The sequence below is a fragment of the Ailuropoda melanoleuca genome, chromosome 3 (genome assembly GCF_002007445.2).
Source record: "Ailuropoda melanoleuca isolate Jingjing chromosome 3, ASM200744v2, whole genome shotgun sequence".
In the NCBI taxonomy this organism is placed as follows: domain Eukaryota; kingdom Metazoa; phylum Chordata; class Mammalia; order Carnivora; family Ursidae; genus Ailuropoda; species Ailuropoda melanoleuca.
In genome coordinates this window covers 33,303,863-33,325,712 of record NC_048220.1, presented here as the reverse complement: position 1 = coordinate 33,325,712, position 21,850 = coordinate 33,303,863, and the positions used below count along the sequence as shown (strand labels likewise).

Genomic DNA, 21,850 nt, shown 5'->3' with positions numbered 1-21,850 from the left:
ATCATTCCTTCTACATTTAGTAGTTGGCACTCTACTATATGGAAAAGCTTTTCCTTATATTTATATAGCATGGACTCAGGGATTTCTATGTGAAGCTATAGATTATTATCTGTTACTGCCAAAAATGAGTAATCTGAGTCTAATGATGGAGAAATAGCAGACAAACCCCAATGGAGAGAGATTCTACAAAAAAAAAAAAAAGGCCTATATTCTTCAAAACGTTAAGGTCATAGAAGACAGTGAATCTTAAGGAACTGCTCCAGATTGAAAGAAACTAAAAAGAGATGGTAATTAAATGCATTATGTGGTCCTACATGAGATCCTAGATAAGACGTTACTATTTTTTTTTTTCTGTGAAGGAAAAAGAGTAGACAGTAGAAAACACAGGAGCGTAATTATGTAAGATCTGTAGACTAGTTAACAGTTCTTTATCAGTGTTGCCTTCCTGGTTTGGGTCATTGTATTGCGGTATGTAAGAGCACGTCCTTGTTTAGCGGACATGCTGAAATGTTTAGGGATAGATGGGTGTTTGATCTTCAACTTATTCTCAAATGGTTCAGAAAAATTATATATATATAATTTACATTAAATATTTATGTAATATTTAATTAATATATATTATATAAGACTATATAATGAGAGAGAAAATCAAAATATGGTAAGATGTTAACATCTAGGGCATCTTTCTTTGAAGGGTATTTACGAGCCCCCAGAATTTCTCCGAGGCCTCAAGTACTCTCGAATACTCTCCTCAGATGGCCAAACTCAACCTGCATCCCCACCGTGCCCTCGTGTGTAACCAGTGTCGTGCTTGCCCTGTCCAGCCCACAGCCCCTCTTCTGTCCCTGAGGCTGAGAACGTTCAGAAGAATGGCAGCAACAGCTTGGGCTGCCCTGTCCAGGTGAGGGCAGGCAGTCTGAACACCCAGCCAGGGAGCTGGCTGCTCTCCATGACTTTGCTGCTTGGCTCCTAGCCCTCCAGAGGGCAAGGGAAGTCCCAGCTGATCATGCTGAAGGGGGACAGGAGAACGCCTAAAGGCTGGTAGGAAATTCGTCTAAGAGCGTTAGGAAGACTTGCCTTCTGAAAGACAGCCTCAGAGTCTGACCATGAGTTCCCATGAAAACCCAGTAAAACCCGAAGTGAGCAGGAGAGGGAGTTGGCCATCTCTTGCCCAGTTGTTTTCATCTGGGCCTGATTTCTTTTCTCTCTGAGGACTCCGGCTGATTGAAAAGACCAGTTTTCTCTTTGGGGAAGCTTCAGTGATGTTCACAGTTTCATTCCTTGCAGGATGGCATGGGATTGATCTTGCCAGCAATTTATGGGAAACACTGAGGCTTCCCCAAACACTCACTCTCCAAACGCAGAGCTCTGATCCATTGCTACAGAGTCAGCGCTGAAGAAGCCTTGAGTTTTCCAGCAGGCAGCTGCCTTTGGACTCAGAACCGAGATGCTTTGAGCTCGTAGGGCCTGCAAATGCAATGCAGGGTTTACTCATTTGCTGACGTGCTCCATTCAGCGCAACAGCAAGGAAGAGCTGTCGGAGTCTCCAGGTGGCTGTTTACATTCAGCGGGGGAAGCAGGTATGAATACAAAGTCTGTGATTACTAGGATGCATTCTCCGTCCCACCATGTCAGTAAGTTACGTAGGATTTGCAATTATGCTCTCTTCACTGTATACCGCCCGACGTGGGCAGGACTTTTATCCTGCCGTTGGTGACTTTTAGCCCTTAAAAGGGAAGCCGCCTGTGTTGGATGTATCTTGCTTCTCTTCTGTGTACCTAAATTGGTGCTTGAGCTGGTCCTGGGCACATGCCTTTGGAGATGGGTTAATATCACTTGGGCTCAGAAAATGGCTGCTTTCATCTGCAGATCAGGCCTGGTGTCAGCAGCTGGGAGCGTGTCCCTCTGAGACCGAAGGCAAGGTGGTCTGAAATAATGGCACCTGGATCTCAAGGAGGTAGTGCTGGTTTGTTTGCTCTTTTAACTACATTTATTGTGATGTAGCATTTCTGAGAGGGAGTGCAGGGGCAGGAAAGTAATAAGGAAGGAACTGCCAAGGGAAGGCCGGCTGCCACATTAATCTGACCTTCCAGGTTGTGCTAAATGATGTAGAAAGAACTTCAACTCAAAAATCAACCGTGCCTGGGTGGCACAGTTGTTAAGCGTCTGCCTTCGGCTCAGGGCGTGATCCCAGCATTCTGGGATCGAGCCCCACATCAGGCTCCTCCGCTAGGAGCCTGCTTCTTCCTCTCCCACTCCCCCTGCTTGTGTTCCCTCTCTGCTGGCTGCCTCTATCTCTGTCGAATAAATAAATAAAATCTTTAAAAAAATAAATTAAAAAAAAATCAACAATAGGCACCCAAAAATCCCATCTGAGGTGGGGGGTGTGAATTTACCTATGGCTGGCCGAGCATAGCGTAGTCCAGGAAGCAGCTCTTGTTAGTGCTGGGGCTACAGGCCAGGGGTCTTAGGGTTAGTCCAGTGGTAACTCTTTGTTTACTGACCGCTCAGAGGACAAGTCTATTTGAAGTAGAAAAACCTGATGTCTGCAGGAAGCTTTTATGTTTCATTGTAAATGAGGTGGCAAGCAGTTAGCTGCATAGACTGGAGTCAGATTGCCTAGGTTTATTCTTGAACTTCACCAATTCCTAGCTGTGTGGCCCTGTGGAAGTTGTTTACTCGCTCTAGGTCTGAGTTTCTTTATCCGTAAAATGGGGATGGTAATAGTATTTACTTTGTATGGTTGCTGTGAGATGTTTAAATCAGTAAATACTAGTTAAGCACAGAGAACAGTGTTTGGCACATAGTAGGGGATCTGTAATTGTTGGCATGGAAGTATCATGATACGTTGAGAGACCTCTTGAAGGCTGTTTCTTGTGATCCTGCTTCTCGAGTATCTCCAAGAATGGAAAACGCTACAGGTGGAGACCGATCACTAAATGGGCTCATTGTCACACTCACTGCTCCAGTTTCCTTTGCCTTCAAGACTTAAATCTCTGTTCTCACTGTTGAGTTCTGACCGTTTCACACACTAATTTAAAAATAAGGATAATAATAACTTTAGATAATTGCTGTGTGATGGTCTCTCTTATTCTCCCCATTATATGGATGGGAAAATTGAGACTCAGAGAGGTGAAGTAATTTGCCCAAAGTCACACAGCGAGTCACACCTGAGATACAAGTCAAGTGTTTCGGTTCTCTAGCCTGGGCTCTTCCCTGCTCTGGCAGAGAAAGACTGGCTGGCGGTGGGGAAGAGCCGAGGCGGGAGGCAGGAGGTTCCCAGCTAACAGCGTTCAGAGAGAGAGTGCGTGCGTATGGAAAATCAGTATGTACATCCTAAGGATACTGAGGCAGATGCCATGCCTCGACTACAGGTCCAACAGCTGTCCTGACTGCTTTTAAAAAACGACGGATTGCTTTTTGCTTGCTGCGACGTCATTGCTTAAAGAGCTGTGAGGGCCAGGCCCCTTGGGAGGTGTTCCGAGCCTACGGGCCTGGAATGCTAGTGCATAGGCCCAGCCCTTTGTTTTCGAGATGCAAACAGGGCTGGACAAAGGGCAGCCGCTTGCCTCTATGCTTGTGGCATCTCCCCTGAGCTCCTCCTGCCTGTGCAAGGGGCCTGCTTGGCAGGGTGGACCTATTCTTCAATTGTTGATTGAACACCTATTTATTGTATGATCAAAAATGTTGGATAAATGAATGAATCTCCTTGCCATTTGGGCCTGTTTCTGTTCGCCTGGCCACACGGCATGTCTGGTTCCTTCTCAGTCTTCAATCTCAGTTCACATGTCACCGCCTTGAAGAAACCTTTCCTGGTCACTCTACCTATTGTGGCTCATCCCCGTCAGCCATTCTTTGTCTAGTCTCTTTGTGTCCTTCGTAACACCTGTCACATCGAAGCCATGCCGTGTGTTTACCATGTACTCCCCTTCCCAAAGGCGGGAACTGTCCCTGCATGGTTCACTGCCGGATCCCAGCTCTGGTACAAAGCCTGCATACGCTTGGTGCTCAAGTGATGTTTGTTCAGGGGAATTAAACAGATAAAGGAGTGAGGTGACACTGAGGTCTACACAGGAGGGAACTCTTCTGTGACTTTAAATGGCGGTGGGGTGAGAGCTAGGATGTCGGCCTGCAGCCCCTTGGTCATCATGGTGTGTCCAGCAGGAGCAGAACTAATTGGCACGTGCATTTTCTGAATTACGAGGTGCACCAGGGGCATGTAATTTCTGTTAATTGGCGCCAAGGAGGAGGGGTTTTCATCGAACTCACAGCCAGCTGGAAGCATGTCCGAGTCAGACCCATCTGCAAAGCCGAATGGATGTGTCGCCAGCGCTGTCAGCCTTGTCAGCTGCAAGTCCCCAACCGGCAGGGCTTGGGCGCACAGACAAGCCTACACCTCCACCAGGTGGGCACGAGGTGGGGCACTCAGAAAAGGAAAGACTTGGGGCGCTTGGGTGGCACAGCGGTTAAGCGTCTGCCTTCGGCTCAGGGCGTGATCCCAGCATTCTGGGATCGAGCCCCACATCAGGCTCCTCTGCTATGAGCCTGCTTCTTCCTCTCCCACGCCCCCTGCTTGTGTTCCCTCTCTCACTGGCTGTCTCTATCTCTGCCGAATAAATAAATAAAATCTTTTAAAAAAAAAAAAAGGAAAGACTTGTTGGCGTTATGGCAGAAGCTGCGCTGAAAAAAACTGTCATATTACCTCATCTCTGGGCTATTTACCAGCTTAGGCTTCCTTACTGTGACTTTAGACGAGTGGTGTATCCTCTGAGTCTCAGTTGTTTGATCTCATAAATAGGGGATCCTAACCCTTAACTCATGGAATTGTTGTGAGGATTCACTGGGAAACACGCATGTGAATAATCATGATAGCTGACACCACAGAGCGCTTTCTACGTGCAGGGCACCGTGCTGATGACTTTGCGTCCATTCTCTCATTTCCCCCCCACCACACCACTCCAAGAACAATTATTACTACCTGCATCCGACAAGCCAGGGGACTAAAGGCTGGGGAGATTAAATGACTTGCCCACAGTGGCACAGGGAGGAAACACAGAGCCTGCATTTGAATTCGGGTTACTGGGCTGGCTGCGCTCCTCCCCGCCCTCCAAGCGCCCCCTGAGGGGTTAGCGCAGTGCCTGGAATGGAGCACACGGCTAGCGAATGGCAGCTTAGAGTCTGTTCTCCTACTTAGTGTTTCCACTGCTCACCTGCCTTCAAGCCTCTCTCGTGCCTGCAGCCTCCTCCGACAGCTCTCACTTCTAGATTCTTTGAGTACATGAGCATCTGGCCTCCCTGCTCCCATCACGTTCCCTACAACCCTATGAAGGGCTGATATCTTGTTGACACTCTTCAGATGAATCAAGAAAGTCTCAGAGAGGTTAGTTAGCTTGGTCCAAGGTCAGAGAGCCAAGAAGACCAGGATTTGAACCCAGGGACTTGTGAATCCGGAGCCCAGGTGCATTCTCTCCACATGGCAACAATTTTCATGCTAACATCTTTCAGAACCCGTTTCTCCTCCCTGAAGCCCCCTGACAACTAAAACACACCGTCGTTACTCCCCCTCTTCTCATTTCCATTCCTATGATAGAGGCTAGTTTTTACTGTGCTCTCCTTCATGTCCATTTATTGGTAATAACTACCATGTGTCGAACCCGTCGATGTACCCCATACAACGACTGGAGCTGTATATGCATGATTTCGTTTAATCCTGATGGGAGCCTGATGAGGTGGAGGTTCTGATACCCATTTTACAGATGGGAAAACAGGTTTAGGGAGGTGGTGTAACTTATCCAAGTCTGTTTAGTCATTTGCCAAAGGAAACATGACTAGGGAGTGACAAAGCTGGGATAGAAACCCACGTGATTTGGTTCCAAAACCCATCACCTGAGCTATTATTATTATATTGCTTCTCCATATCTTCTAAAGTTCTCATGGACGGGGAACATTGCTGGTGTATCTATCCCCAAATCCTTGCTGACCAAAGCTTTAAAATCTAGTCCTTTGCTGGAGGTCTCCATGATGAAGCAGCCCTAGGCTCTGAGAATGGCCAATGTCTAAAAACGGCTTAAGCTTAAAAAAGAATTGAGCTTATAAATAGAATATGCAGAATGGGATATTTGGAAATGTGGTTCTGCTATCTAAAATTCCCTTCCAACCAGTGTTGCCCCTTCTGACTGACTGCTCTGCTCCTCGTCATGGAAGCTGGTGCTATCTCTCTTCAGCTGTGACTGACATGTCCTCTTTATGCCGTGAAGTTTTTTCCAGCTCTCTCCTCCACAGAGATGTAAAACATCTCCCCCAAGAACTGGGAGTGGGGAAGGCCTAGGAATCAGGGGTAGGTACCGCCCTTTGAAAGTGATATTGATTTGAATTCTTCTTTGGTCCACCAGGTGGTTTTGCTGCCTCCTTACTTTTAGATGCAAACTTGCTTTTGCTTTCTTTGTGAAGGTCTGCTGAATGCCACTAGCTCTCACAGTCCTCTTGTGTGGTCCAGGGAGTCGTTGTGTTCATGGGAAGGGCATCAGGATGGCTCTGGCCTCCAGGACGCATGTGACCTACAGCAGTCAAACTCTGATGTCACAGATGCCCTTCATCAAGTCTGCCGGTCATGGTAGCACTGATTCTAATAGCATTAAGATACACAAAATGGCTTTTACAAATGCCTTTTGCCTTTCTTCCTGGGTCTTGGCTAGCATCCTTTTTAGTCTTTACCAGGCGGTAGCTCTCGTCCATCCAGCAGTGACCCTATTTGCATAATTAGCTTGCATCTGTGGGTGTGTATTTACCCCTGAAAGCAATCGCCTTTGAACTTTGGATAAATACCAGCATGGAACACTGGAAGATGTTCTTGCTCTCAAGCCCTCTTGTTCCCACAGAGAAGATGAAAGTGGAGGGTCATTTTGGAAATCATATCCCCCATCTTCTGGGTCTCTGTTCTGTATCATTTAGAGTGAGGACAGGCAAAACCAGAAATAAACTCATGAAGAAGGAGAGATCTAGGGAATGCAAAATAATTATCGGGCTTTGACGTCAATGATCCAGAACCACGTTGCAAGCTTCGGTTCTTTTTCAAGTTGCTCAGCTGTGTCCGGCTGCCCTTGGAGCAGGGGTACATTTGCTCTTTGGATATCTTTGTAGAGAACACCCTCAGTAATCTTCCTTCCCACCACTACTTCTTGATGACAAGACCCCTACAGTTTTAATCTGGGTGGGCTGGAGCCTCTGAATCAAGCCATCCTCTGACCCTGTCCCCATCCGCATCCCTGTGATTTCAGAAGCACATACCCATTTGAGTAGCCTCTGCAGCCTCACCCATGTTGTGTATTAATAGTTGCCACTGAACAGAGGGACCTGGTGATTTAAGATTAAGGTCTGGGCTTAGAGTTCTAGATTCTAGTCCTTGTTGCCTTGGACCAGTCATTTGACCTCTGAGCCTTAATTATAATCTCTAAAATAGGATAACGCAATCCCTCCCCTCGTAGGGTTGGGCAGAATTAGATGGCATAACGCATGTGAAGTTCTTGGTACACAGCAGGTGCTCAGTAAATGGTGACAATTATTGCTGGATGAGGAGTCAGAGACACTTTTTTTTTTAGTAGTCTCCCTACCATCTCAAACTAATCGTGAAAACTTAAGTACGGCATTGAAACACTCTGAGTCTCAGTTTCTTGATCTGTAGTCGGGACAAGAATAGCTTTTCCCTGCAGACTTTGTTTCAGCGGCATCCAGGTCTGTTTCAGTTTCAGATTCTGAGGAGCTGCTTCTGGTTTCTGTATTGGGTCCCCAGAGGGGCCAGGCAAGGCCCAGAGAGAGCTGGCTGGAAAGCCCTATACTCAAGCAGTTCGGCTGCAGCCACAACTCACATTTCACCTATTAAGGAGCAGCAAGATCTCTCTAAGCAGCTGTACTGGGAAAAAAGCGTATAAAAATCTCTCTAAACTAGAACTTCTTAAAACCAGCCATGCTGTACATCAAAATCTCAATTCCCAGCAATGACTCAAAGCCTTAGAATCCCAGTGACAGAGGCCAGATGGGAGTTCAGATATTCGGCAGGGTTTCTATGGCCTCAGGTTGCAATATCTGCTTAGAATAGTGTTTACTGAGCAGATCTATGAGCCGCACTGAAAATTCCATATGGTACATGTGCGGAAAATGTACAAGGGAACAGTAAGCACAGAGTTCAGGATAGTGGTTATGAGGGAAGTGGGGAGGAGGGGAAGAAGGAATGGCAGAAAGGAGCCCCCAGATCCAGTAAAATTACTAAGAAACACCACTCTGCGAGGCCCCTGTGTATTTTCTCTCTCCTGGGAACCACTGAGTCCCCACTGTCTTACGGAGCCTGATCCAGAGTGGGTGACAGATAACTGGTGTTGAATGCATGGGGGGATGGGTGGATGAACCTGGAATGCTCCTCCATGCCCCCCCCCCCGCCCCCGTCACCTTTGAGCCCAGCGCTGCTGCATTCTATCTGTCGAAGTGTAGGTCAGCAGGCAGAAGGGCTTCCTGAGAACATTTTGTTTCTGCTCTGGTCTAGGACACAATACTGTGGCCTGGCAAACAGATGGCTTGACCATTTAACATTGTTCTATTTCAAGCAAAATGTCCTTGCAAGATTTGTTCTCAGGGACATGGAGCTGCTGTAAGGATATTTGGCTTTAACTCTAGTTTGGTCTTGCCTGCCCAACACATTCCCCGAGCGACTGCCATTCATGGTCACCTGAGAGGCTGTTGCAAGTGCTCACAGTCCCTACTCTGGGCCCGGGGAAGAACTGGGGTCTTTACTGTCCAGACAGAACAGGGGACGCGCCGGCGGCAGCAGCTGTGGGCCCTGGCTCAGCCCAGCTTGCTCAGCACTTGCTCCCAGCGCAGAGACTTGATCGGACTTTCTGCGCCGCCTGCCGCTGCTGCTCGCTTCCCAGGAAGGGGATCCAGAGCCTGTATGGCTGGTCTGCGTGGGCAGGGGTGGGATAGAGGGTGAGGGTCATGCCTGCTCATCTCACTGGAACAAGTGACTTCCATTCCTGCTTAACTGATGCCAGAGGAGCTGGGAAACTAAAGGGCGTTGCTCGTACCTGTGAAAATGCTTGCTAAAAAAGGTGGAGACTGGTGAGCAAGGGACTGCCCACCCTCCAAGTCAGCGCCTTTCCGAAGCCAAGGGCCCGATGGAAGTGATTATCAAGGGCTGGACAGTGGCTGGGCTGTGGGCTGGGAAGAGTGCTGGGCTGGACAGCAGTGCTCGTAATCTCTGAGGGACCTCTCTGGGCCTTGCTCTCTATAACAGGGTCATAGTCAAGGTATTTAACCACTGCTACGGTGTAGGCACTAGCCAGTGAGAAGGAAGAGCAGCCTTACTGCTGAAGGTCTCCGCTGCACCCGGCCTGAGCTCCTAGGCTGTTGGAAGGCAGAGCAACGGGGAGAATGTGGAGAAAGGGCCAGGGGACAGGAGTGGGGAGATGCCTCAGGGAGCTCCAAGCATCCACTGTTCACCTGTCACTACAGGTGTTGTTCAATACACTGGCAACCAACATGGCTACATTCCCACCCTACTGTACGATATGAGAAAGGTAGATTTGATTCTTAGCCATCAGAATCACTTGGGGAGTATGCTGACCACACAGATGCCTAGACCCCACCTCAAAACTATTGACTGACACCTGTCAGGCCCCGACGAAACTTACTACACTCGTGAGACCCAACTGCCTGGATCAGCTCCAAGGGTCCAGCTCTTACTCTCCAGGCGTCCCTGCAGACTGTGGAATGATGTCTAGCCCACTGACTCCAGGAGAACATGGCTACTTCAGATTTAGGTTATGTGAGTGAGAAAGCAGGTTAGGGGGCTGTGGCACACTGAAGAGTGCATGTCTGTCTAACTACAGCTTGCCCCTGACCCAACCCTGCTGGATCGCTGCTGTTCTGGAACGGCAGGCCTGGGATGGATGGACCTTCTGAATTTTCACAAGAAGTTGGAAGTCAGTGAGCCATGTATTTAGTGGGTCAGTCCAGCACCTCACCGACTCACAGGTGGGGCATGCTTTAAACTCTTGGGGCTCCGAAAGCCCCATCTGGGGGATGGTGGAAGGTAGAGGCGATGGCACTGGCCCCACATGAGAAAGGAAGGAGACGAGCCTAGGTGAGGGTCCTGATGCTGCTTAAGGAGACCATTTCTTCAAGTATGGCCCTAGGAGTCTGTCCTCAGCTGGCTGTGCCCCTCTGTCACCTCTCAGATGTCCCCCTGCCCCTGCCCCCAATCACAGCCTGCCCTCACACCTTTCCTCAGATGCCAGGGTCTGATCATGAGGCGAAGAGGCACCTTCCTAGTGACTCTGAGTCTTGGCTGAGGGGTGGAGCTCTCACAGGAGGGATGTCTGGCTTCAGACATGAGGTATTAGGTTCTACCTGGGATCCCTGGAATGTTCCACAAAGGAGTGGATTCCTCTAAATATAGGAGAACTTGGCTTGATTACTGCATTTAAACCCAAGTGCTAAATGCTTCTTTCTCTGCTTGGAATGCCCTTCCTCCACCCCTTTTTCTATCTGACTCCTAGTCATCCTTTAGGACTCAGCCTACCCTGTTCTCTGACCTCTATGGTGGGGCTATACTCATTTCATTTTAGCACCATCGCCCCGGACATGTCCTTGCTTTAGACTTCCTCAGCTGGAATTTCAGTGGCCTGCTCCCTCAAAAACGTTCAAGTCTGACATGTGTGAGGGGTGTACTCTGTCACTTTATAATACTATGTCAGTTTATCTCATGATAGCCCAATGAGACTGGCACTATTATCAGTGAGACTGGCTCAGAGAGGTTAAGTAACTTGCCCAACATCACATGGCTAGTGCGTGGTAAATGGGGATTTGAACTCAGTCTTTTTGTGGCACAGCCGGCTTCTGTAACCATCACACTATGTCACATCCCTGCCGTCGGGAGTCAGTGGCCTGGGGTCAAGGCTGCTCTTTTCGTTCATAGAGCACAGTCCCATGTTGGGCTTTGAAGTCAGAGAGCTTGAACTAGGGGCATGGGCAGCTGTCAAACCCACTCTGCTATGATCTGTGGCTTCTCTTTGTGCCTCGGTTTCCTTGGCTCTGTCCTGGGGACAATTACAGTTGCCTTACGGGTAACAGCAGACATTACAGGAGAGGATGTCCCTGTTGTCCTCACTGCCATATCCAGCACACAGGAATTGCCTGACCCATGTTGGTGGAAAAAATGATTGGAGGCTCCCGTGAGTTCAGAAACAACACTCTCTTGCTCCTTTCAAATCCTCATATGACTCCACAGAGATGAGATTTGGTTTGGGAGGGACTAAGTGTGATGCTGGGCATTAGTGAAGGGTTTGGAACGAGAGTGGCAAGACTTTCGAATTGTTGACATTTCTCAGAAAGGTTACCCTATAAAGACAGTGGACAATTGGAGGAATATTCTGCTTCACGTGGAAGGCAAGGACTGTGTCTCCATAACTCCTGCACAACCTGCTTGTCAGCCACAGTAGTTAAAAGTTAACTGGGTCCGCGGCTACTGAGGCACAGTCTAAATACGTGCTCGGCTGGCCATTCCCTCTATCTGCCACTCCGGGTGCAGCGCAGGGTTACCAAACTCATGGCTACACTCACAGGGGGTGTTGAGTAAAGGAGCAGCTTCGCTACTTATATTTTGACAAATCTAGGCTGTCTCCCTGTCCTTGTGACTTCTTCCCAGTTCTCCATCTGGATAATTATATTCCGCTCAGTGAGGCAAGGAGCTGGTCATTTCACAGAAAGTCCAGAATGCGTTACCACGTTAGCTCTACCAACTCCAAAGTTCTGACACCCGTGCAGCATTCCTTGGCAGGATTATGGTTTTGTTTTCATTTCATTAATACGTGGAAAAGTATGTGAACAATTCAGTTTGCCAAGTATGTGTGGGGGTATGTAAAAGGAAAATGTTTTTAATCCCAGGATTTCAAGAACTGTCCAGGGAAAAGGTCTAATTAGACCTTCCTTGTTTTTTTAAGGACACCCAGCCTTAGCGGCAAATGGCATTTATGTACTGAGGTGCCCACCTTGAGGAGCTTGCAGTAAATGTTAAATCACCACAGTCAAGTCTAATGAGGATTCATGGGCTGTCTTACAAGACTGCCTCAGCTCAGGGGTACCCCCTCAACCCTGTTTACAAGGCGCTCACTTCAGCCCCATCTTGGTGGGGTCACCTGGTTTCACAGGTTCCATCCTTCCGTCCCCACTTGTCAGGAGTGTCAAAGCCACTCTTTCCCCCCCTTTCCCTTCTTCCCTGACACTCTTCTCCACCTCCCCCTGTCTTTGTCTTTCCCTCTCTCTCTCATACCCACCCCCCCACCTTCTCTTTACCCTCCCTCTTCTCCTCTGTGCCCCCTGCCCTCTCCAACCTTCTTTGCCCCATTTCTGTTCTAGCAGCTGCCCTCCACAAAGTGTCCCCATTCCAGCCTTGGACTGGTATCTTCTTCCTGACCTTGCTGCCTCATATCATGACCCAGTGGAACAGCTAGTCTGCCCCAAATGAGAAGAAATCAGAGAAGGTAAAGAATGTTGTAGTGCAAATGGCATATATATCCAAACTCAGACCCCTTACACAGTTGTTTTGAAGCATGCTGTGTTTTCTCAGCGAGGTTAGACTACAGCCAAGATGAATGAATTGTCCATAATTCCATACAGGACCCTAGCCACAGCCTTGCACTTCCTGCCTAACCGTTGTGTAGGATTATACATGGGAAAACAGATTCAGAACTTTAAAGTATGATCATAGCTTTCTCTCTGACCTTCTTATTTGGACCAAATCCAGTAAGCAGACTCCCTTTGGTTTTAGAGGATTCTCAGAATGATCAGAGTATCCATCTCACATCCTTCCCCAGGTTCCCCCTTTGCAGCCAGGATTATGACTCAATGGAGGGAACAATATGGCAGCCACTAGCGGCCAGTGTACAGGCCTCAGAAGCTGGCAGAACCTGTTCTGATGCTTGTTGAGAACACGGTGATGAGGCCAAAGAAGCAATGCCAACATTCCCCCCATTGTGACATCCCTGGCTGAAGCCCCTTTTACGGCACCATAGAAATTCTACACAGAACGCGAGGGATGAGGCCGCACACTCCATTCTGGGGAAGAGGGAGGGCAAGACTGTCTCCCACTCCTTGGTCTCAGTAGTGGCCTTGCTGCCTCCAACTGTTATGTTTGCAAGGCCACATGCTTTATCTTCCCACCCAGGGCAGGACTCCCTGCTCCCACCTTTCCTTTCCCAAAGGTAACATGGGCAGAACAAGGACCCATGCTCGAGTACCCAAAGAATGGCAGGACGCCATCAGTGGAGGCAGACTGTATTTAAATGCAATTCACCTCTTTGGGGTCTGGGAAAAGCCACCCGTAGATTCATTTGCTGGGAAACACGGTCTGTGTGGCCGAAGCAGTGGACACCGGGGTCATGGTCTTGCCCAAACTTGACTTCCTTCGGAGGTCTGTCTGCTGTCCGGAGTGGCAGCCGCTTCGATGGGCGAATAGGACGGTCATCTCTGGGCTTGAGGGGGCTGCTTCAGGCTGGGACCCCTTAGGGGTGGTGGGCTGTTCAGGCTTTCCTGAGGTGGGATGCGAGGTGTACTGTTTGGCAGGAGGAGGGCTGTAATTCTGAAATCTCACGGTTTTGACTTGCTGCAAGAGAAAGGAGAGCAAAGGGACCCAGGTGAGGTGGGAGCTGTGCTGGTTTCCCTGGGACTCGACTCATGCTATTTCTCAACACTTGACCCTCCTTCAAATGCTTCATTTCTGTGTTCCTTCAGCAAATATCCGTGTCTACTCTGAGGGTCTGATCCACATCGTGCAGTGGTGGTGAGGTGTCAGATGCTAGGGGGAGTGTAGAGCGCTCTCGAACTGCAGCTGGAATGGGGTGGCCACGGAAGGCCTCCTAGAGGCAGAGCTATTTTTGAGAAAAGGGCTGAGGCAGGAGGCTATGATCCCTTCCAGAAAGTACAAGAGGTTTGCCTTCCCTCTCTCCTCTCCACCTGCCATGAAGGCCTATCTCAGGGCCCACCTCTTCCTTGAGGCACCCTCCTGCGGACTCCAACTCATAAGTTTCATAACGGCCGTATATCCTCAGGAGCGGAGCTCGCCACTTGAACACCTGCCGGCTGAACTTCGTCTGCAGAATGTTTGAGAGTTTGATTCAATGGCCAACATGTAAAAATCAGGTGATGGCGTTTAAAAATCAGAATTTCATAAGTCTCTCCAAAAATCAGAGATATGGTGTACTGAGGCCTGCGCCCTATTCTGATATTAGCTTCCTGGAGCTGATTAGCAGGCCCCCCTCTCCACGGGAGGCATGGTCTCCTGTCGCCCAAGCCCCTCCTCTCCCTCTTTCCTTCACGTCTCCATGCCTGTTCTGTCTCTACCTTGTATCAACAGGTATTTGCTTCAGCACATCCCTGATTGAGGGCTTCCTAGTGTTCTGTGCTACTGCTTAGAAATTATTTCTGGGGGCGCCTGGGTGGCACAGCGGTTAAGCGTCTGCCTTCGGCTCAGGGCGTGATCCCGGCGTTATGGGATCGAGCCCCGCATCAGGCTCCTCCGCTATGAGCCTGCTTCTTCCTTTCCCACTCCCTGCTTGTGTTCCCTCTCTCGCTGGCTGTCTCTATCTCTGTCGAGTAAATAAAATCTTTAAAAAAAAAAAAAAAGAAATTATTTCTGTTTTCCATGAAATTGGGTCCTAGTGTCCCCCACTGAGAATGCAAGTTTCTTCATACTTTTGACCCTCACCATATCTTGCAGAGGGTCTGGGCACTTCTTAAATGCAGATAGTTCGAGGGCCGTATCTAACAGCCTGGGGTAAAGGGCAACTGGGGCCTGGAAAATGGAATTATTTGAATACTAAAATTCAGAAAAAGAACTCCCAACATTTATATCGGTCAACACTAACTTTTTCCAAATGCCTGATAGCTTAGCATGAAGAGCCTGAGTTTTTCTATCAGATCTGGATGCTACTCCGGACACTCCCATATGTCAGCTGTGTGCCTTTGGGTAATGTACTATAACTCCTTAAGCCTCCATGTCCTCATTTTAAAATAAGGATGACAATAATAATACCTACTACAGAGTATTGTTGAGAATAATAATATCCACTACAGAGGGTTACTGTCAGGATTAAATGAGATGAGACACGTCAAGTCCTCAGCACAGTGCCTGCCAGGTTGTTAGCATTCAGTAAACGCCTAACAGAGAGGAGGAAATCACATCATCTTTCCATTTGGAGTGGAATGGGTCATGGTGCTGGTGTTGGTGGTGCTGGGGGTGATAATGGTGGTGGAAGTGATGGTGGTGGTGGTAGGGATGGTGGTGGTGGTGGTGGTGGTTGGTCAATAAACTAAAAGATAACAATCACCTAATTTTCTTAATGTCACCTCCTCTATCTCACTGTTCCTCTCGTCTTAAGGATATTGAGAACCTGACTTTCACAAAAACTCACATCTCTAGTGGGAAAATCCCTGGACTAGAAGTTAAAAGAGATGACCCTTTGTCATAGAGGTGACAGTAAAAGTTAGTTGTTGGAGTCATTATAATTTGTTGTGACCTTGATAAATCACTTAAGTTCCCCTGTGTGTCAGTTGCCTCTTCTATATCAGGAACCCTTGTCTAAGCACTTTACACATCTTCTCTCGTTTCATCTCCACATCAGTCCTAGGAGGCTGTTACTGTTCTTACTGCTATTTTACAGATTAGGCAAAAAGAGTCTTGGAAAAGTGACGTGTTTTGGCCAAGTCACCAGATAGCAAGTAGTTGATCTGGAATTCATATCAAGGTGTGTCTGATGCCAAAGCCGTGTTTTTCCCAACTCACCTGTGGGCCTCGAAAGAACGATGTGTGACATATTCAGGAAGCATAAAGGAGATCTCGTAGGACATCTGCAGAGGGTGCGAGTGATGGGAGGATGTGTGTATGCGGGGGGGGGGGGACACTGTGTGTGAGCATTGTTTTGAGGGTGTGATTTTTTTTTAAAAGATTTATTTATTTATTTATTCGACAGAGATAGAGACAGCCAGCGAGAGAGGGAACACAAGCAGGGGGAGTGGGAGAGGAAGAAGCAGGCTCCTAGCAGAGGAGCCTGATGTGGGGCTCGATCCCACAACGCCGGGATCACGCCCTGAGCCGAAGGCAGACGCTTAACCGCTGTGCCACCCAGGTGCCCCGAGGGTGTGATTTTGATTCCTTGTCCACTAAAACAAATCTCAGGAGCTGGGACACTGTGCAAAGTTAGGGATATAAAGAGTCCATCCCCCCAACGTCCTTTCAAGCCTACCTTTTCGACGCCATTTCTTGAGTTTTCTGGTTTCACCAGGATCGATGGTGGAGCAGATGCAGGTGGTTTAGGCAGAGGCTCACTCTTGATGGGGATTTCCTTGCCTTCCATGATGAGGGAACTGGCTGCGGAGCGGATCCTGGTGTCGCTGCCCCTGCTGACGCACGTGAGGGCAGGCTCCCCAGTGGGAGTGGGCTTAGGTCCCAGTTCTGACACCACTGTTGGGGGTGAGGAGGGGACCCCCTGCGGCTGGTAGAACTGGAACTGCTGAGGCCGAACGACCATGGTGGGGTTGCGTCTGAGGGAGCCCACCACGAGGGCGGGGATCCCTGACGGGATGGGTCTCTGCAGGGATCCATCTGAGGAATTGTATGACACAGATATCAGCACTGGGGGCTGCTGACAGCAGCTTGGGTTGGGGCTGTGTAAGCCATGTGTCCTGATGTCCCAGAATAGTTAAGTGCTTTCCCCATTTGAGCGTGCTCTCATTCTCTCAGGCTCTTTCAAAGGTGACCTTATTCTTTTTTTAGTGCTGTTTGCTGATGCTGGCAGAAAATAACTGGCTAGCCGAATGTTTGGTGTGGAGGGGGGTTGCTGTCAGAAGGTATATTACTTCCATTTGCCTCCTCTCTCCCTCACACACACGCACACACATGCACTCCTACTCTCTCACTTCAGGCCTAGCGGTTGGAAAGTGAAGAAGACAAACCTAGAGACAGCTTCACAGTGAGAAGCCAACAGAGGCAAGAAAACCAAAGAGGAAACGAAAGACAGGCACAGAAAGAAAGACACAGAAGAAATTGAGAACCACAAGCGTCAGTCAACTGGGAGGGATGCGAGGCGGGGGAGAGAGGAAAGCAGAGAGGACGGGAGGGGGCTCTGACTAGCTACTTGAAGAAAATCCTAACAGAAGCTGTAGGCGTGGGCGGTGGGATCGCTTTTGTTGGGGGCTGCGGGGAGGAGGGGTAAGTGGAATTAAAGGAGGGTGTGTGCAGGTGAACGTTGACACCACATGGAAGCAAATTTGGAAAGGTTTGGGCTGTGTGTGGATGAGCTTTGCAAAGTCCCATGACAGAGGTTCTAGAATCAGACTTACGCCCAGGGAGCATGGGACAAGTCAGCCCTGTCGCCTCGCGGTATCTCAGCCCTGCAGGTGTAAACCAGAGGGGACGGCAGTGTCTCACAGGGCTGCTGGAGGCTTACGTTTTATGATGTGTGCAAAGTGTTAGCACAGTGCCTGGAACATAATAAATGCCCCATGTTTGTTAGCTCTCATTATGTTTGGGTAAAGGATAGCAAACCCTAAAAATACAAGGTCCAGGAGTGTGATTTTATCCTTTCCTTGAGCTTTGTTTTGTTTTGTTAACTGAGATGATCCTCCCTCAGTAACAGGAAGTGATTCCTTCCCCTCAAAATCTCTAGAAGGCCGGAGGCCTCCATCCCTTGGGAAGATGTCCTGTATGTGACCAGAGGAACAACTGGGACCTCAGTGTCCTCTGCGGGGGACAGGAGACACACCCGAGAAGCGCTGTAGTCCACTTCTCCATAAGGGTCTCCCAGCATTTCGGGAGCCACAGGGGACATCCAGTCAGAGATGTGAGTCCTTTGTGATAGTCTGTGGACATGTGTGTGAACCAGAGTCAACTGTGTCCAGCACAGAGGGCCTGAGCCAGGGCCATGTTCTGTGTTGTGACTCTTTGTCAGGCCGGATGTGAACATGAAAAGCAGAACGCTCACTAAACATATTCGGTGCTCTCAGCTGCGGTGAGCAAGCTGGGCGCCATTTACACAAGTCTGCCCTTTCAATGTAGACATTTATTTTTCCACCGACAGCCCTATGAGGCGCCCAGTCAATTCTCCTGTCATTTCTCTTCGCTGTGGGGAGATTGATAGCTTGACCAGCCTCACCTTGGGAAAAGGGAGAGAGAAAGCCTCCGGGACCTGAGAAAGTCAAAGCAGCCCTGGGCAGACATGTCCTTAGGCTCCTGGAAATGTGTGAAAAATTGGTTTTATGCCTCATCTATTTATCTGGTTGGCTCCTAATTTCCAAGAGATTTAATGCTTTCTTATCACATGTGCATACAGTGCAAGCAGTCAAAACTCCAAGCCAATTGAGATCTCTGCCAAGGTAGAGAAGGAGTGTGTGAAAGGAAATGTGAGCACTTGCCAGTAGGACACAATTCCCAGCACTCGTAAGTGGTCTAGACCGAGTGTGGACATGTCAACACCGAGTCAGTTCACGCACTGGATGGACCACAGACGACCTGCGTAATCGTAGCAGCCAAGATAGTACCGGGAAGACGATCCTCCGTACAAACAGTTGGATTTCTTGAGACTGAATCTATGTGCCAGGGACTGTGCCATCAGTCCTACATGGGTGACTTTGTTAAATCCGCACAATAACCCTGATGCGGTACGTACTACTTTTATTTCCATTTTACAAATGAGAAAACTGAAGACCGAAGAGGTCCAGTCACTTGCCCAAGGCTGCTGTGGTGGGATTATTTAGAAGGGGTTTGTGTGGGGGAGGGGTGAGGCTGGAGGAAGGGCAGGAGTGGGGAGGAAGTGGGCGTGTGGTAGGGGCAGCGCAGTGGGAATGGCGGTCAAGCAGGTGGTCAGGTGAAAGCCCTGGGAGAGGGTGGGGCTAAGACATTTGTTCCAATTTTCTTGGCACATTTTCCTCGGTGGCACACTGTCCCACATGTTACCTACCCTCTTGCTTTGACTAGTCATACTGCACTTTCATATTTAATCATCTTTTAAGACAGCAGGAGAGACTGCAGAGCCCAGTTTGAATCAGAGGATGCAGAATAAATCAAGCTTACTTTGCTTGACGGTCTTCCAGAGAGGAATGCAAATTATAGAGCCTTCATGTTTTGTAGAACAGTGGGTTTCGAACACTTTAAAATCCCCGAAAACGAAGCCTTACGTAGAAGTTCAGTATGTTGGGAGATAAAAGCATTGCCATGTGAGCAATGTGGATGTGATACAGGTAAAAATAAAAGCAAGGTGCAGAACAGCGCAGTGGGTATGATTATAAGCTACTATTTATGGACATGGAAGAGCAGTACGGACAGGGGTGAACGATATGAGGACTTATTTTCATATAATATAACTTTTTTAAACCTTGTCTATATATTAGCTAAATAACAAAGCAAGATTTAGGGGCTCTGAGAATTGACTCCTTAACCCTCTTTGCCTCCTCCCCCCATCCTTCCCATGTTTCCCTTTTGGCACCCCTGAGGGGCTCCCTGGAGCATAGTCTGAGAAGCATGGTCCAGCACTTTGCTTGTTCTGTCTTAACTAGAGCCAGCCTCCACCTTGGCTGTGTCTAATTATATGTTGGCACTCAGGGCCGCTATCCTCCCAGCCATTCAGTATACAGGAATGGAGGGACCAAGGGCAGTGACCTTAAGTCGGTCTGGCTTCATCCAGTAACACTGGTCACTATTTGGGAATTAAAAGCATCCTTTACAGAGGCCTGTTTTATAGCCAAGATCTCGTTTTTGCAAAAGGCGCTCTGTCTACCCCGGAGTCCGGTCCCCTCTTCACTTAGCTCTAGGCACGTACCTCTCTGCCACCACTTACTCTTTCTCATGCTGCTCCGCCCGGATTTCCGCAGAGAGCCCTGTCCTACAGTCCCCGGGCTGGCCATGCTCTTCACAGGGTTGACTATGGCAGTGGGCACAAAGACGGACTTGAAGGGACGGTTCTGCCGGGGATCACCTTCTGAAATGCTGCCTTGGGAGGACACAGAGGAGTTGGATAATGTCCATGTGGCGTAGAGACCAGGACTCCGAGAATCTGGAAAACTAGATGTCTTTCTGGTCGTTGCAAGCATTTTAAAGAGAAGAAATAAAGAAAATGCTCAGTCAAGAGTCCTATTTTAAACACCTCTCAGCTCTCAACCATATACTAAATGTGGCCTCTCTCCACCCTCTTCCTACCCATATATACTCCCTTTATCAACCGCCCAGGCTTAACTACGTGGGCCTCACCTCCTACAGCTGGGTCCCTGTGTGGGAGTGCTGAGGGCAGGGACAGGGTCTCAGATTGAGGCCCTGTTGGAACAGGAAGGCTTGAATTTGTCATTCTTCACTCCAGCTCTGATCACTCCTGACCCCATGAGTTCAGAGCACAAGATCTTGTATGGATTCAACTTGCTTTGCAGTTCTGATTTCTTTCCTTCTCTCTTATGTGTGTACGTATGTGAGAGCTGGGGGGGGGCAGGAGCAGAGGAAGAGGGAGAAGCAGACTCTGCACCGAGCGCAGAGCCCAACATGGGGCTCGATCCCACAGCCCTGAGATCATGACCCGAGCCGAAGAGTCAGATGCTTAACCGACTGAGCCCCCAGGCGCCCCCCAGTTCTGATCTCTTACTCATTCAGTGACTTTCCCACTGGATGCTAAACTCTTTGAAGGCAGAGATTTTATATGACTTATTTTATATCCTCTGTGTTCTGCATATACTGCTTATGGACAGATGTTTGTTGCACGGCTTCTGTGATGCTTTCGGCACTGATGCCAGTCATCTGGGCTAACGCATGCTGAGCGCTTGCTGTATGCCGGGCAGTGGGCAGTGCTTTGCCCACATTACCCCGTGGGTTCTTCACAGCAGCCTTCTGAGGGAGGTACTCTTAGTGCCACTATTTTATAGATGAGAAAACAGTTACTTGGCCAAACAGCTACTAGACCTGGGATTCGAACCCCAGTCCAGGCTGGCCCTCTGCTCTACCACTGAACTGTATCACCGTCTTACCACTGAGCGCTCTCCGTCCTGGCTGGCGAGAGCCTGCCTTGTTTAGGTAGTAAGGAAAACATGCGTCTTGCTTGAAAGAAACAAACTAGAGCAGGGGAGGCTCTGCACATGCCTTCCGAAGACCCTAAGTTTTCAGCCTTGGGCTCTGAGTTTGAAGATTAGTATTGAAGTTTCATAGAACAGCAATCCCTTGTCAGTTGTTTCCAGCTTGCTACTCCCTGCACCCCATGGAGAATGGCTGTCATTTTACATGCCCTTCTTGCCCTTTTACGAATCCTACCCCAAGATCATAGCCCCTACTGAGCAGTCCATGATCAGCTTGTCACTCTGTTGATGAAATAACCTCTGCTAACACCCCGGGAATGACCGACTCGCCCAAGGCCCTGGCTCGGAGGCGCCCTCCCTGGTGGCCTTCCCGTTAATGTCTGTGGGTTTCTCTTCGGGGAATTTCCCCTTATTTCTCCTTCTCCTTTTCTCTTTTCCTTTTGGCTAAAAGAGTGATACGGAGCTTAACAACAAGCCAATTAGTTGTACGAAGATGGGTGAAGCGTCATTTAATGGGCCCACTCTGCCCATGAAACAGATGCAGTGAGATGCCCAGGAATGATGCTTGCAGTGAGGGGCCTCCTACCCATGGCTGACAACCTGCCTCAGGTCCCTGGGGATGTGGTCAGGGAAGGGAACGGGCTGCCTGCCTGTGAGAGCTCAGACTATATTCTGGAGCCGAGGGCTGAGCAGTGGAGAGAAATCCCCAGCACTGGCCTCCACGGCAAAGGGCTGCATCTGCCTATCTTTTGAACGA

At 49.0% G+C, this 21,850-nt stretch overlaps 1 protein-coding gene across 2 annotated transcripts in view; it reads right to left on the bottom strand.

Annotated features, from left to right (window-relative positions):
* SH3RF2 (SH3 domain containing ring finger 2) overlaps positions 1-21,850 on the bottom strand; it is a 133,129-nt gene that overhangs the window by 5,088 nt on the left and 106,191 nt on the right. The window contains exons 8-10 of one of the 2 annotated variants that reach the window (XM_011231634.3): positions 19,860-20,113; positions 16,290-16,648; positions 13,343-13,651 (exon numbers count right to left, since the gene is read on the bottom strand). In XM_011231634.3, coding sequence (XP_011229936.1) covers positions 13,376-13,651; positions 16,290-16,648; positions 19,860-20,113 — 889 coding nt within the window. In that variant the 3' untranslated portion in view covers positions 13,343-13,375. The remainder of the gene's footprint in view (positions 1-13,342; positions 13,652-16,289; positions 16,649-19,859; positions 20,114-21,850) is intronic. The other variant, XM_002924686.4, reaches the window with a different exon arrangement.